The sequence below is a fragment of the Ursus arctos genome, unplaced genomic scaffold (genome assembly GCF_023065955.2).
Source record: "Ursus arctos isolate Adak ecotype North America unplaced genomic scaffold, UrsArc2.0 scaffold_18, whole genome shotgun sequence".
NCBI lineage: Eukaryota > Metazoa > Chordata > Mammalia > Carnivora > Ursidae > Ursus > Ursus arctos.
The window spans coordinates 9,393,414-9,407,032 of record NW_026622852.1 but is presented as its reverse complement, the minus strand read 5'-3'; the positions used below and the strand labels follow the sequence as shown (position 1 = coordinate 9,407,032).

Below are 13,619 nucleotides of genomic sequence, written 5' to 3'. Positions count from 1 at the left end.
AATACTTTATTTAAAGTATAAACCTCATTATGTTAACTTCCTGCGTCAGTAGCTTTCCAACGCCTAAGAATGAAGTCTTAGCATTCTAACATGGCATCTTTGGGTCTTTCATGACGTAGCCCCTTATTTCTCACCCCTCACTCTCCACTGCAAGCTTTATGACATGTGATGGCAATTTGTCATACCTCCTACAACTTTTACTCTTGTATACCTCCTTTTCTTCTTTCTGCTTGCAGTATTGTTGTCACTTTTCTTTGCTTGGATGACTTTTACCCATCTTTTAAAGCTGAACTCAGATTTCACAACCTACAAGAAGTCTTGCCCTAATTTAACTAGTCCCCATCCTCCATGCCTCTGGTGACATCTTGTCTCCATCTCTGGAACTTAACATGTTGTATTAAACCCATTTTTCTGACTCTCTTCCCCAGTGGACTGTTAATTACTTTAAGCAAAGACCACATCTCATTCATCATTGTATCTGTAATAACTGGTATGTTGTGGTGGCTCCAAGAATAAATTCGTTGAACTGAGTTCAACTCATTGCACTAACATCGAAGTCTTAGGGAAGCTTTTGGATCAGTGGTTTCTAGATACCAGTCAGCTCTATCAGAGACACCTGGGGAACATTTTAAAACATTTTATTGGTTTTTGAGCTTTTACTCCATAAAGAGTTATGATTCAATAGATCTGAAATGGGGCCTGGGAATAAGTATTTTTAAAAAGCTCCTCAGTTGATTGTGGTTTGCTTACAGGTTTGAGAAACACTGTCCTAGTTTATTACTGTATAATTCCATTGTATTTTATGTAAAAGGTGCCCCCTTGACCTATAGAGTAATTTCCTGTTTAAGTCTTATAAATTTTATCTACTAAGGTAGGCATATATTTCAAATCACACTAAATATAGATGTATCAACTTTAAGTGTTTCACTGGGAGGTCGATTGTCATTTTGTTAACACTCATATGAAAAAAGCCCCATTTAAACAGGAGTCTTCTTGAATTGATAGTAGTAAGATTAGCTGGGCTTCGTTCTGTGAATTTAAATATTTTTGGCAATTTGTGATTACTTTCTGCTTTGTATTATAATTTTTCAAAATGATTGTTGAGGCATCATATTGTGGTTTAAAATTAAAATAAATCACACAAATCTTAGTGCGCAGCACAGTAATTTTTACATATGTGTCCACCCATGAAACATCACCCAGGTCAAGATATAGAACAATTCTAGCCCCTCAAAGTTTCCCTTATGTCCTTTTGTAGTTAATAAACACCCCTCCCACCACAAGAGGACAACTGTTTTGACTTGTATGACCATCAGTTAGTCTAATGATTAAAACTACTAAAAAATTTTGTACATATCTTTTGATATGTGTCTCATTTCTCTTGGGTTTACGCATGGAATTGCTAGGTTAAGGACAGACTTGTGTTTAGCTTCAGAAGCTATTGCCAGTTTATCCTCTGTGATAGCAATTCATAGTAAAAGTTGAAATTAAATTATTTGAAGCTTACGATGAAATTTGAATATCCTGAAACTTCTCTTTGTTTTCCAATGTGTTTCATTTTGTCAAAAATATACACAGAAAACTCGGTGTCATTTTATAGTTGCCAGCAATGTGGTTCTGTTTTAGTCAAATAATTTTTTCTATGTAAGTAATTTTTTTCTTTGTCACCTCTCCCTAGGACCGCCTTTCCTGTGGGTTGGCACGCAGTTGTAGGACTGCAAAATGGGTCTCCGGATTCACTTTGTTGTTGACCCACATGGTTGGTGCTGCATGGGTTTGATTGTCTTTGTCTGGTTATACAATATTGTTTTAATTCCCAAAATTGTCCTCTTTCCTCACTATGAAGAAGGACATATTCCAGGCATATTAATAATAAGTAAGTTTCTGATCTTTATTTCTTTATATAATTAGTTTTTTCATTGTGAATATTTTTGGAGTATAGTATCACTATGATAACCTTTCTTTTAATAGCGCTATTAATATTAAGTTACTTACCAAATTATGGAAGTTGTAAAAAAGACTGGCTTTTGTAGATTTTGCAGGGTTGGGTAAATGTGATATCTCCATATCTAACTCTGCAAAATATATGCAGGTCATTTTGTTTAAATTGCAGCTGGCAGGGGAGTGCTATTTTGTGTGTGTCTGTGTGTATTTTTAATGTTTCTATTATGTACTCATTTCAAACACAGAGGGAGTTTTAAGAATGAAGATGATATCCATTACTGATAAATGAGAATTTCATGATACAGAAATTATTGATTATGATGTTGATTATGATAACACTTTGAGCTTCTGGATAATTATTTTCTGCTGTAATTCATTTGGTGATGGCTTGCTCATGATTAAAGAATGGGGTTGAAATGATACATTTTGCACGTACATGGCATTTATAGTTTCCTTGTACATTGTGTCACTTTGGCCTCATAGGTGCCATGGGAAATATAATCTCTGTTACACAAGTGATAAAACTGACCAGTACCATGGAGTCAGTCCTGGAGTTAGCACTCAAACTGAGTTTCCTACTACTGGTGCAGGGCCTTCCCCCTCCCCCGCCAAATGCCTATTTTTTTTATTCATTGAAAAGGTAGAATTATAATGAAATCTATTTTTCCTTACTGTTATTTTTCTAGTTATTCTTTTAAAAACTCAAAATGTCTAGGTTATTTTCACATTACATCAATATCTTAAGATCTATTAAAAGGAGCAATTGAATATCTCTAACTCAAAGTAATTTTGAAGATAGCCAATTAGAGGTAATGAAAAAGTTTAATTGTAGGATGGGTTTTAAAATGCTGCTTTGATTCGTCAAATATAGTACATGTAGTAATTAGAAGGGAGCCCATTCATTTATGCCATTATTGACAAGGAATCTCTGGTAACTAAAAAATCTGATTTATAACAAGCTTATCAGTTGTTATGCAGAAAAATATTTAAATTTAATATGTACAAGACAGTCCTCTTGGTAGTATTATTTGATGAATGAAATGAATATTATTTTATTTAATCATTTAATTTTTCCATTTTAGTTTTGATAATTATTCTGATGGCATTAATTAAAACGTGCACTTAAACTTTCAGTATGCTTCTTGATAAAATGTTTCGAAGAATAAATGACTAACTTTATTTACTTAACTTTCTTATTTATTTCAAAGTATTCTATGGCATTGCCATATTTTGTCTGGTTGCTTTAGTGAGGGCCTCATTTACTGACCCAGGAAGACTCCCCGAGAACCCTAAGATTCCACATGGAGGTATGGCACTCTTCAGACTGATCGCTTTTGCTCTGCCGGCATTATTGCCTTTTTGAATGTGTTTTATAGCTGTTAGCGTGTATTCACTTCATATGTCCTCTAACACCACTCTCAAGTCTTTTCTCCAGCGTTTCCCATCTAAACTCCTTTATTTGAAATTGCAAATCCCAGCCGACTCCCGGTGTCCCCCACTCCCTGCGTCTTCTTTGTAGTTCTCTTATTTGTTTTTCTCGTCTCCCACTCTAGACCTATATAGCTTCTGAGCGTGTAGATTTTTTGTTTTGTTTTCTTTGTTTGTTCAGTGCTATGTCCTTAGTGCCCGTCTCTGTCACTTAGTAGATGCTGGGTAAATGCTTGGTGAATGATACATAATTTACCTGATATATTTTTATTTAATAAAGGAATCTTTTTGATGGTGTCCCTCTCTTCGCAATATTATAAATAGAATATTGCTTAGAGTAAATATTTGTAGTATAATGATACTGTTGCCTGTATTTTTCCTGGTTTTAACAGTTCAGTGAAAAATTGGAAAGCTTTTTATTCTAGTGTCAGTTGAAGGTAATTTGGTGTCACCTTGTTGTGTAATAACCATTTGAACCACACAAATGAATTGAAAACGAATTACTTGCTACATGCCAGGTATAATAAACCTCAGGAGCCCTCTTTCCTCAGTTTCACTTTTTGATCATTTGCTCTGTAAGCTTTGAGAACTCTCTGTACTTTCTTCTAAGGAGACATTTCTATGACTTTGTTGGACATTAGAGAACCAGAATATTGTCTATAGTCCTTCAGTGCTTTCCAGCCTTGCTGACAGTAGAGTCACAACGGAGCTTTTAAAAATCTCAATGTCCTGATCCCGAGCTCGTATTAGTTAAATCATAATGTATGGAGGTAGGAGCCAGATATCAGCATTTTTCAAAGATCCCAGGTGATTGCAGTGCGTAAATAATTGGGGAACCTATTAATTCCTTCTGAAATTAGGTTAGTGGCAAGTCACTTAGGGAGCCTCCCTTGAGTTCCTGAATGTTGTTTTTTGAGACCCATCATTTAGGGACACACGTAGCCTTGCAAGCTTAATGATTAAACGGGAATGATATGACACTGATGTTTACGTGACTGTAGAAGTTTCTGAGAACTGTGTCGAGTATTTCATTTCTGTTCACTTAAAGAAGCGATATCGCTGTCAGTTTTTGTGTGTGTTTAGGCAGGGAGGGTGGCAGTCTGCAATTTGTACTGAATCTCTTTTCTCAACTAGCCTAACCCAAAGAAAGGCTCTCTAACACATTGATAAATAAATGTATTGCCTCCTTCAATGCTAAAGCCCGGTGTTTCCAGAAAATTAGAGAAGCAAGCTTTTCCTAACTCAGGGCCGCGTTGTGATGAGCACTGGACGTCATATGCAACTAATGAATCATTGAACATCAAAAACTAATGATGTACACATTAAAAAGCAGGACCCATTTCTGGCAAAATCTTTAGTTTGTAGTGGTCAAACACTCAAATGCCTACGTGTATCAGATACTGCAGATCGGTGAAAGGGGCCAAGAAAGAACTACTTCGTATTGAAAATCTCATATCCAAAGGCAGCAGCTACAGTGAAATTGTCACGTAGGCCCGGTATTCATAGATTTTACATTTTTAAAGAGAAAACAGAGAATTGCAGTTTTTAAGAGAAATTTTATGATTTAAAAAAATGAACAACTAACTAGAAATTTTAAGAACATTGGTTTTAAATGAATACTAAACAAATTATGTCTGTAGGCCTAATTGAATCTACCATGTTACCTTTAGCTTATTAGACCCTAGTGATGGAGGACTCCATGCTGTCTTGCTGCTGTTTGCATGTCTACATTCTTTCTGATCTCAGTTTACATTTGGTCTAGTTTTCTTCACCGATCCTGAAGACTTACATTTTGCCCAATTGAAAAAAAAAATACATTCATGTATTGTATTTTAATGTTTCCAAAGTCTTTTACTGTGTCCTATCATTTGATCCTCATGGTAATTGCATGAAGTAGGTAGACTGAATAATCAAGTGTAGATTGTCCTCTGTAGGTCACAGAGCAGGTTGTTACAGAGCTGCTGTGACACCCAAATACCAGTCTCTGTCGTCTTTTTTACCACGTATCTATGTAGAGATTAATTATTTTAGCCCTTTATTCACCTTTGCTTTGATTCTGGGGAAGATTGAAGTCATCATATGCCTCGTGGTGCTGATTTCCTGGTTATTTTGTAAATATGCTTTTAACTTACTAAAAAAAAATAAATATTAACAGTGGAAAAAATAACATAGCATGACTAGAGAGTTGGGGCTATAAAAAATGACATTTATTCATCATTGTTTTAAGGTTGAGTAGTTTCATATAATTGAATTCTTTAGAAAAGGAAAGTTAAGCCCTAATACTTTTGATTTTAACTAAGTTTTAATTGAATTACTGTGAAGTATTTTACATGACTTTTAAAAAAATAGAATAAATTTAGTATCTATGTGACCTGCCAAATATATGAGGCAGTTTGACTGTAAGAGAATGTTCCATTGTCCCACACAAAGATCCCCAGAATGATTTTTATAAACTTTTTGGGGATGTAGATGAAATAGTCAAATGAAATCTTTAAATGTCTATTTATATTATTCAAATTAATCCCATGCATGTTTGAAATATAGAAATATTACTTTATGTCATTTTAAAGTTTTGTGAAATGATTTCGTTCAATCTCTTACCTTTAAAAAAAACAGCTTTATTGAGTATAATTCACATGCCATATGATTCACCCATTTCAGATGTACAATTTAGTGGCTTTTAGTATGGCCACAGAGTTGTGCAGCCATTACCACAATCAATTTTATGTATGTATGTATGTATGTAATCTCTAAGTCCATCGTGGGGCTCAACTCATAACCCAGAGATAAGAGTTGCATGCTCTACTGACTGAGCCAGCCAGGCGTCCCACCACAATCAGTTTTAGAACATTTTCTTTCTTTTTTTTTTTTTAAAGATTTTTAGAGAGAGAGAGAGCACAAGCAGGGGGACTGACAGGCAGAGGGAGAATCAGGCTCCCCACTGAGCTGGGAGCCCGATGTGACGCAGGACTGGATCCCAGGTCCCCGGGATGGGATCATGTATGACCCCGAGGCGAAGGCAGACGCTTAACTGACTGAGCCACCCAGGCGCCCCTAGAGCATTTTCATCATCAAGCTCTTAACTTACATGTTTGACTTCAGTGTTTTTGTCATCATCAGAGCCACTTTGAGTAGAGTCACCCTGTTGGAGAGCATTCCAAGTTTTAAAAAAATATAACATATTTAAAATTTGTGTGATAATGTCCCTTGAAATTGTACCCCAAGTGGTAGGGACATGTGCCATTCATGCTCAGGGTCATGTTTTCACTTGTAGTTTTGCTCCCCTCCCCATTTCTTATATTGCTTTTTAAAGGAGATCTGTCAGAGACTTACTGCCATTTATTTTCTACATTGGCAAGTGATTCTGCCGGGGAACCTCTGTGAAGAGCCAACCGTTGTATTGATTTTCATAGTTTCCAGTTATATTTTCCTCCCTAAAACATTATTTTGTGGTTTGAAATACAGTAATCGAGAGGGCCTAATACGTAAGTTTTTTAAAAGTCTTCAATAGAAGGTGATTCCTTTCTGACGGATAAATACAACAAAACCAAATCTTGCTTTATATTTACTCACGCATTTACAGCGTTGAGAGAATCCACGCTACGCAGTGCGATACTGTTTACGTAGGTTCTTTACTTAGGTTTACTCAGTCATTTATGGGGTTTGTCTTCTTTTCTTTGATTTGTTTTATGTTTTGATTTTTTTTTCTTTAAAAAAAAGTCACTTTTCAATTTTTCTTTCCTTTAAAATTTTTCTTTCCTTTAAAAAAGGTCAGTTGTCGATTTTTCTATAGCTATCATAAATTAGCAATTGAATTCTCTCTCCCATGGGCTTTTTTTTTTTTTTAATTTAAAATTTTTATTTCCATCACTTACAGATGGTATTTTGCCTTCCAATTTTTTACCCACGGGCTTTTATTTTATATTAGATGGCTAGTACAAAAGTCTTCAGATATCAGAATATGTCAGTCACCAAGGTCACATTTGGAATGAATAAACCTAAAGAAGGAAAGGGAGAAGAGCAGGAAATGGTTTCTAGATATGTAGGGTAGGTTAAGACGGATGGATTTTTTTTCTTGCTGTATGAGGCAAAAACATAGATGATACTTTAATTAAATTTCTAGGTTTTTAAATAGTGATTGTTTTCTTTGTTCTCTAAACACATAGGGTGTGTGTGTGTGTGTGTGTGTGAAAATGTAAGTTTTCAAAGCCATTTTAGATACTTGTATAGTATCTTAAATTTAGCCAATGGAATGGCTCAAGCTCTTTCTTTAAAGAAATTTATCATCCAGACCATAGATTTGCAAACTCTTCTTTACTGTACAGGTCCAGATGGTAAATATTTTAAGTTTATAGACCATACAGTCTCTGCAACAGCCCCTTAGCTCTGCCATTGCAGCCCAAAAGCAGCCATAGATAAAACCTAAATGAATGGGTGTTCATTTGAACTGTGTTCAAATAAAACTTTATGTATGGACACTGGAATTTGAATTTCAAGATTTTTACATATCACGCATTCTTCTTATTTTCAGTCGTTGAAAATTGTAAAAACAATTCTTAGCTCGTGAAATCAGGTGGTGTCCTGGATTTGCCTGTGGACTGTAGTTTGCCACCCTGTGGTCTAGACTTCACAATTACAGGCTTTCTTTCACTATAGCCAATCTTTTCTGAAAACACAACCTTTCAAGTATGAAATAAAGAATTTTACTTTCTAGAATATCATATGCTGAGATGACCAATAATTAATATACCATATTTATATTTTAAGGCACTGGTTTAAAAACTAAAGTTTTTCTGTTGTCTTTTAATGAAAATTGGTTTATCAGGGGGAGTCTGCCTCCTGACTATATTCCTTGCACTATGTGAATTCAGAGTTTTAACCCTGGGATGTTTGGGAGCATCTAGCTAAGTGGGAAAAGAGTAATCGGCTTGTGACATTATATTGTGCTGCATATGAAGTGAATTTTCATTTCAGTTACAGTTAAATAATACTAGTTTAACTATCTAAATTAAACTTTAATGTTGCTTTCTCACATAAGTTTTTACTAAAATAAGAACTGTAAGTAAGAAATGAAAGAGGATCTTAACTCTAGGAAACAAGCAGGGTGGCTGGAGGGGTGGTGTGTGGGGGGATGGGGTAAATGGCTGATGGGCCTTAAGGAGGGCACGTGATGTAATGAGCACTGGGTGTTATGTGCAACTGATGAATCACTAAATTCTACCCCTGCAACTAATAATATAGTATATGTTAACTAAATTGAATTTTAAAAAAGAATTAAAAATGAAGTTTTAAATGCAAAAGTTAATTTCTCAACTTTAGTATTGGAACAATTAATTTGATGATATTATTATCTTTTAGAAAATTGAATACTACCTACTGTTTTCTTCTTTTACTTATATCTAGAATCTTTCATTTTTAAAAATTCATACTTTATTTTATTTTTATTTTTTAAAGATTTTATTTATTTATTTGACGGAGAGACAGCCAGCGAGAGAGGGAACACAAGCAGGGGGGTGGGAGAGGAAGAAGCAGGCTCATAGCGGAGGAGCCTGATGTGGGGCTCGATGTGGGGCTCGATGCCAGCACCCTGGGATCACGCCCTGAGCCGAAGGCCGATGCTTAATGACTGAGCCACCCAGGCGCCCCTAAAAATTCATACTTTAGCAAACATTTAGTGACCACCTACTGAGTGCTAGGGTCCTACTTTGCATATACGAATATTCACTCAAAGTGGGAGTTAAGTTACTATTATTATACCCATGCTTTTAACAAGGTTAGAGTGTAGTTTAAATATAAGTGATGGAAGGTTTAAGAATTTTGTAAAAGTAAAATTCCATTTCAACAAATATTAAATAGATACATTCTGTATAATAAAGCAGTTGTCTTGGTAGATGACTTTCATATAGTTCTTATAGATCTGATTAGAAAAATTTATAATGAAAATAAATGACTTTTTATTCCTGTAAACTTAATGTTTTTAGCACAAAACTTAAATGTGTGCTCTTTAATTACAAGGTAGAGGAAATTGCTAGTTGGTGGTAAGAGTTTTGTAAAGATCTCCCTTATTTCCATTAAATAATAATTTTCTTGTAATCTTCTTTACTTCTGAAATCATTCTAATACCTCCTAAACCCATCTGAAACCCTTTTCCAACCCTCCCATAAACACTCCCAAATGAATTCACGGATATTAAAAATATAAAATGGTTAGGGGGTGGGAATGCTATCTCTGTTTTTCTAATGAGTTTATAGGATTGATTTTTTTTAAAGCTTTTATTCATTTATTTGAGCAAGTGAGCGAGAGACAGGGAGCATGCGTGAGCACAAGCTGGAGGAGAGGGAGGGGAGGAGGAGAAGCAGACTCCCCGCTGAGCAGGGAGCCTGATGGGGGCTCAATCCCAGGACCCTGAGATCATGACCTGAGCTGAAGGCAGACGCTCAACCGACTGAGCCACCCAGTTGCCCTAAAGAATTGATTTTGGCTTCTTAATCAATGAAACTAGGATTCAGCATTATTTCTTCTTTAGAGTCTTTAATAAAATTTCTAGAAATTAATTTGTTTACATAAAATTCTGTTTTAATATAATAATTTGGTTGTGCTTTCGGGTTTTTCATTAAATTTTACTTATAGCAATTATGTCCATAACCCAAATACATTATTTTCTATCCCCTAGTTTGACTATTAATTGTGTCTTACTACTATAGTGTTTAAAATTAGAAATGTAGAATAAGACATGCATAGAATAGAGAAGCAATGTTTATGGCAAACTCTTTTACAGTGAAGATGTAGAAGAAGAGAAATCTCTTGGACATATATAGAAGACTTCCTATAAAATCTAAACTGTTGCTAAATTTCAACATTACTCATTTGCCTTTATTAAATGGATTTTAATTTCCTTCTCTAGAACGGGAGTTCTGGGAATTATGTAACAAATGTAATTTGATGAGACCAAAGCGTTCCCATCACTGTAGCCGCTGTGGCCACTGTGTTAGGAGAATGGATCATCACTGTCCATGGTAAGAAATTTCTGATTTACTTTTAGAAAAATAGTAAAAAATCAATCTTAGTACTTAGCAGATTTAAATAAGAGTTATATTAAAGTCATGCAGTTTTAAAAAATCCTTCACTAAGGATACCTTTATTCCATCAGGTTCTATGAACTGCCAAAGTCATTTTTGCGCAGAGATCCTATCTTTTCCAACAAAGAGATACTGGAGCAGAAAACTGACATTTCAGATGCACCCAAGTGTACAAGAGAACTAAGACGGTTGTGTTAAATGAGGCAATGTATGTAAAGCATTGTAGTGTGGTATCTGACTCATAAAAAGTATTGAAATAGCAGCCGTTCCTGTCTCTAACTGTAGTAAACCATATACATCGCATTGTTTCTGAATCCCTTTCCAGGTGTTTAAAGAATAACGCATCGCAGATACCCTGATAACCTCCTTTCTCCCCCTGTAAGCTTTTTTCAATATTATGTATTGGACACAGGTATTAAGATTCCATGCAAGCTGGACGTGCTGTGTCAGGGGTAGTTAGCTGATTCTGCTGGCGTGCCAACATTTTTGGTCAATAGGGGGCTCTCTTGTAATATTTTTAAAAACAGTTCAGTTGGGAAATAGAATTTTGAAAACAAATGCTGTGAGAATTCTGCATTGTATCTCATTTCAAAGCTGTCACAAAAATCTGTGAACAAGATATTGTATTTAATTCTGTTTTCCTAGCATGGGATCTCTGTATAAATATTTAAACTAGTATAGTGTAGCACTTTGTAAATATATCTAAATACATATATATTTATGTTTGTGCACACATACATGCACATCTACAAAGTTAACAGCAAAATGGGCTGCTTAAATTTATAACTGCATTTATCTGTAGTTGACTCGGTGATGGAGTTTAGCTTTGCCGGATGAAGCTGACCAATTTAGAGTTTCCCATAATTTTGATAACTTACTCTGATAGCACAAGTTAGTATTTGCAAGCTTTTAGTGAAAATTTGATTTTTACCATAAACTGATTATTTAAACAGAAGGTAATTTCCCGAGATTAGGAAAAATAAAAGCATTTTAGATAAAAGCACTTTGTTACTATATTAAAAAAGTTTAAAATTGTCTAAGTCCATCAATGGAATAGTCTAGTATATAATGCTGATGTTTAAAAACTGTGCCTTGATTTTAAATAGATTAATTCTCAAGTGATTTTCTAAACCTCAGCGATCTGTTTACAATTACAACAGTAATACATCAAAAAACAAAAGACTAGGTAAAACACGTATCATTAGGCAAGTAGTAACCACACTGAAAAACTCAATTGTATACCTTTTTTAGAGTTATGTTTCTGATTAACTAAGAATATAATAAATGTTCATCTTATGGTTGGATATTGATACTTCCTTTTAAAAGAACTCAAGAGTTTAAGCTTAAAAAATAATCAACCAGGGGATGTTTTGGTCCTGTGGAGATTAGTGACATTCTTTCTTTATTTTTAAGGAATAAAGCTTAACTTGATTGGGGTGATCTCTTTGTTTGTCAGCCTCTTCCATGGTTTTCAACTTCTCAGAATACTTGTGGGAAGAACAGTGGAAGGAGAAAGAGTTGGAGGTAGGAAAGGAGCGTAGCCCAGAGGCCTTAAATAAATCGAGGGACTTTTGTGATTGAATTCCTTCATAGGGCATTGCTGAGGTAGTCAGAGGGTGAGGGAAATGGACGGTGTGAATTGGAAGCAAGGAAAATTTTTGATATTTTCAGAAACTGCAATATCTTAACTGCCTAACAGCTCTAGATTTGGGGGTCAGTTCTCAGATCACCTGGAGATCTTCTCTCTTTCTGGCTTCCTGAATAGTTTGTTACTAAAAGAACTCTTACATGTAGACCGAGTACCTTCGTGTTTCTCAAAGCTCTTTGGTTAAGAATGCCATCATTAAAGCAGGTGGGGTCAAGGAGGATGGGACGAGGATAAGTCATTGAAGCCACAGCTGTTGGAGAGTGTGTTTGAGTGCACACGTGAACAGATTTCTGTGAAGGCCCTGCTTGCAAGTCACAAAACACAGGAACTTTCATGTTTACAAAGCATGAGCTCTTGAGTTTAGGAAATGCCTCTGCGGGTTTTGCATTTAGTTCTGTATCTGATTTTAAAAAACAGTTTAACGATACACCTTTGAAACAACAGTTAGGAGTTGAATCAGTTATATCTTTTCCCCCAAACAATGGCAGTATAATGCTATAGCAAAATGAAAACATTTGTGCAAGGTAAGTTATAGTTTTGAACTAGCGTTTTCTGCAGGAATTGTAAAATATTCTGAAAATTTGGAACAGTAAAATTTTCCGCCTGCATTAGCCTTGAAAATTGTAGGATTGTCACGTTAATTATTTTTCCTAGCTACGATTCACTGTTGTCATGGTGGAAGTGTAGCTCTAAGAGTTTGTAAATACTTGTGGATATAGATTTCTTTTCAGTGGCTAAGGATAGAATTGGAAAAGTAAGAAGAATTGAGAGTGCTTAGCGGCAAGGTCAGCGTGGCGGCCTTCAGTCCTCTTACTTGAATCATTCAAGTTGCTCTCCACAGCTGGGATGCTGTTGGAAGAGCAATATATAGAAGGTTCTTGTTCTCTTGGCTACTATCGCTTCCTCTGGCAAGTGTCTTCTCTCCTTTGTTCCTGTTTCCATACCAATGAAACGAGGAGACTGCCATCTGCTCTTCCTGCCACACCGGGTGGTTGTGAGTGGAAGGCAGATCGTATCCGTGGACTTCCTTTGTAAAGTAGAAAGTGCTTTCCAAATGTGAGGTGGCATATTTAGAGTATATCTGTTCCTGTGTACTGTTTGCTTGTAGGTTTAAGTGGCGTTAGCATGTCTCCCTGAAGTCAAGCAAATGTGAAGTTGTTTGCGTTTATTTTCAATTTTACCGGTCCTGAGGCGAACAGCTTATTAAAGTTTAAAATATTATTTCTATTTTCCTTTTTTCTTCAGGATTAACAACTGTGTTGGTGAAGATAATCATTGGCTTTTTCTGCAGTTGTGTTTCTACACGGAACTTCTTACTTCCTACGCACTGATGTTTTCTTTCTGCCACTATTATTACTTTCTTCCAGTAAAAAAGCGTAACTTGGTAAGAAATGTTTATATCCATTCATGTTAGAACGACTGTGGCACACAGTTATTAACATGTGGTTCCTTTAAGTGCAGAAGACTGAAAACAAAAAGCAACAAAAATAAACTCCAAACTTGGTGAATTTTAAAATATA

General features: G+C 35.4%; 1 protein-coding gene across 4 annotated transcripts in view; it reads left to right on the top strand.

Moving 5' to 3' along the window:
• Positions 1-13,619, top strand: part of ZDHHC21 (zinc finger DHHC-type palmitoyltransferase 21) — a 64,706-nt gene that overhangs the window by 11,614 nt on the left and 39,473 nt on the right. For 3 of the 4 annotated variants that reach the window (XM_048223189.2, XM_044386917.3, XM_048223192.2), the window contains 4 exons: positions 1,679-1,876; positions 3,153-3,251; positions 10,277-10,388; positions 13,345-13,483. In XM_048223189.2, coding sequence (XP_048079146.1) covers positions 1,723-1,876; positions 3,153-3,251; positions 10,277-10,388; positions 13,345-13,483 — 504 coding nt within the window. In that variant the 5' untranslated portion in view covers positions 1,679-1,722. The remainder of the gene's footprint in view (positions 1-1,678; positions 1,877-3,152; positions 3,252-10,276; positions 10,389-13,344; positions 13,484-13,619) is intronic. The other variant, XM_048223193.2, reaches the window with a different exon arrangement.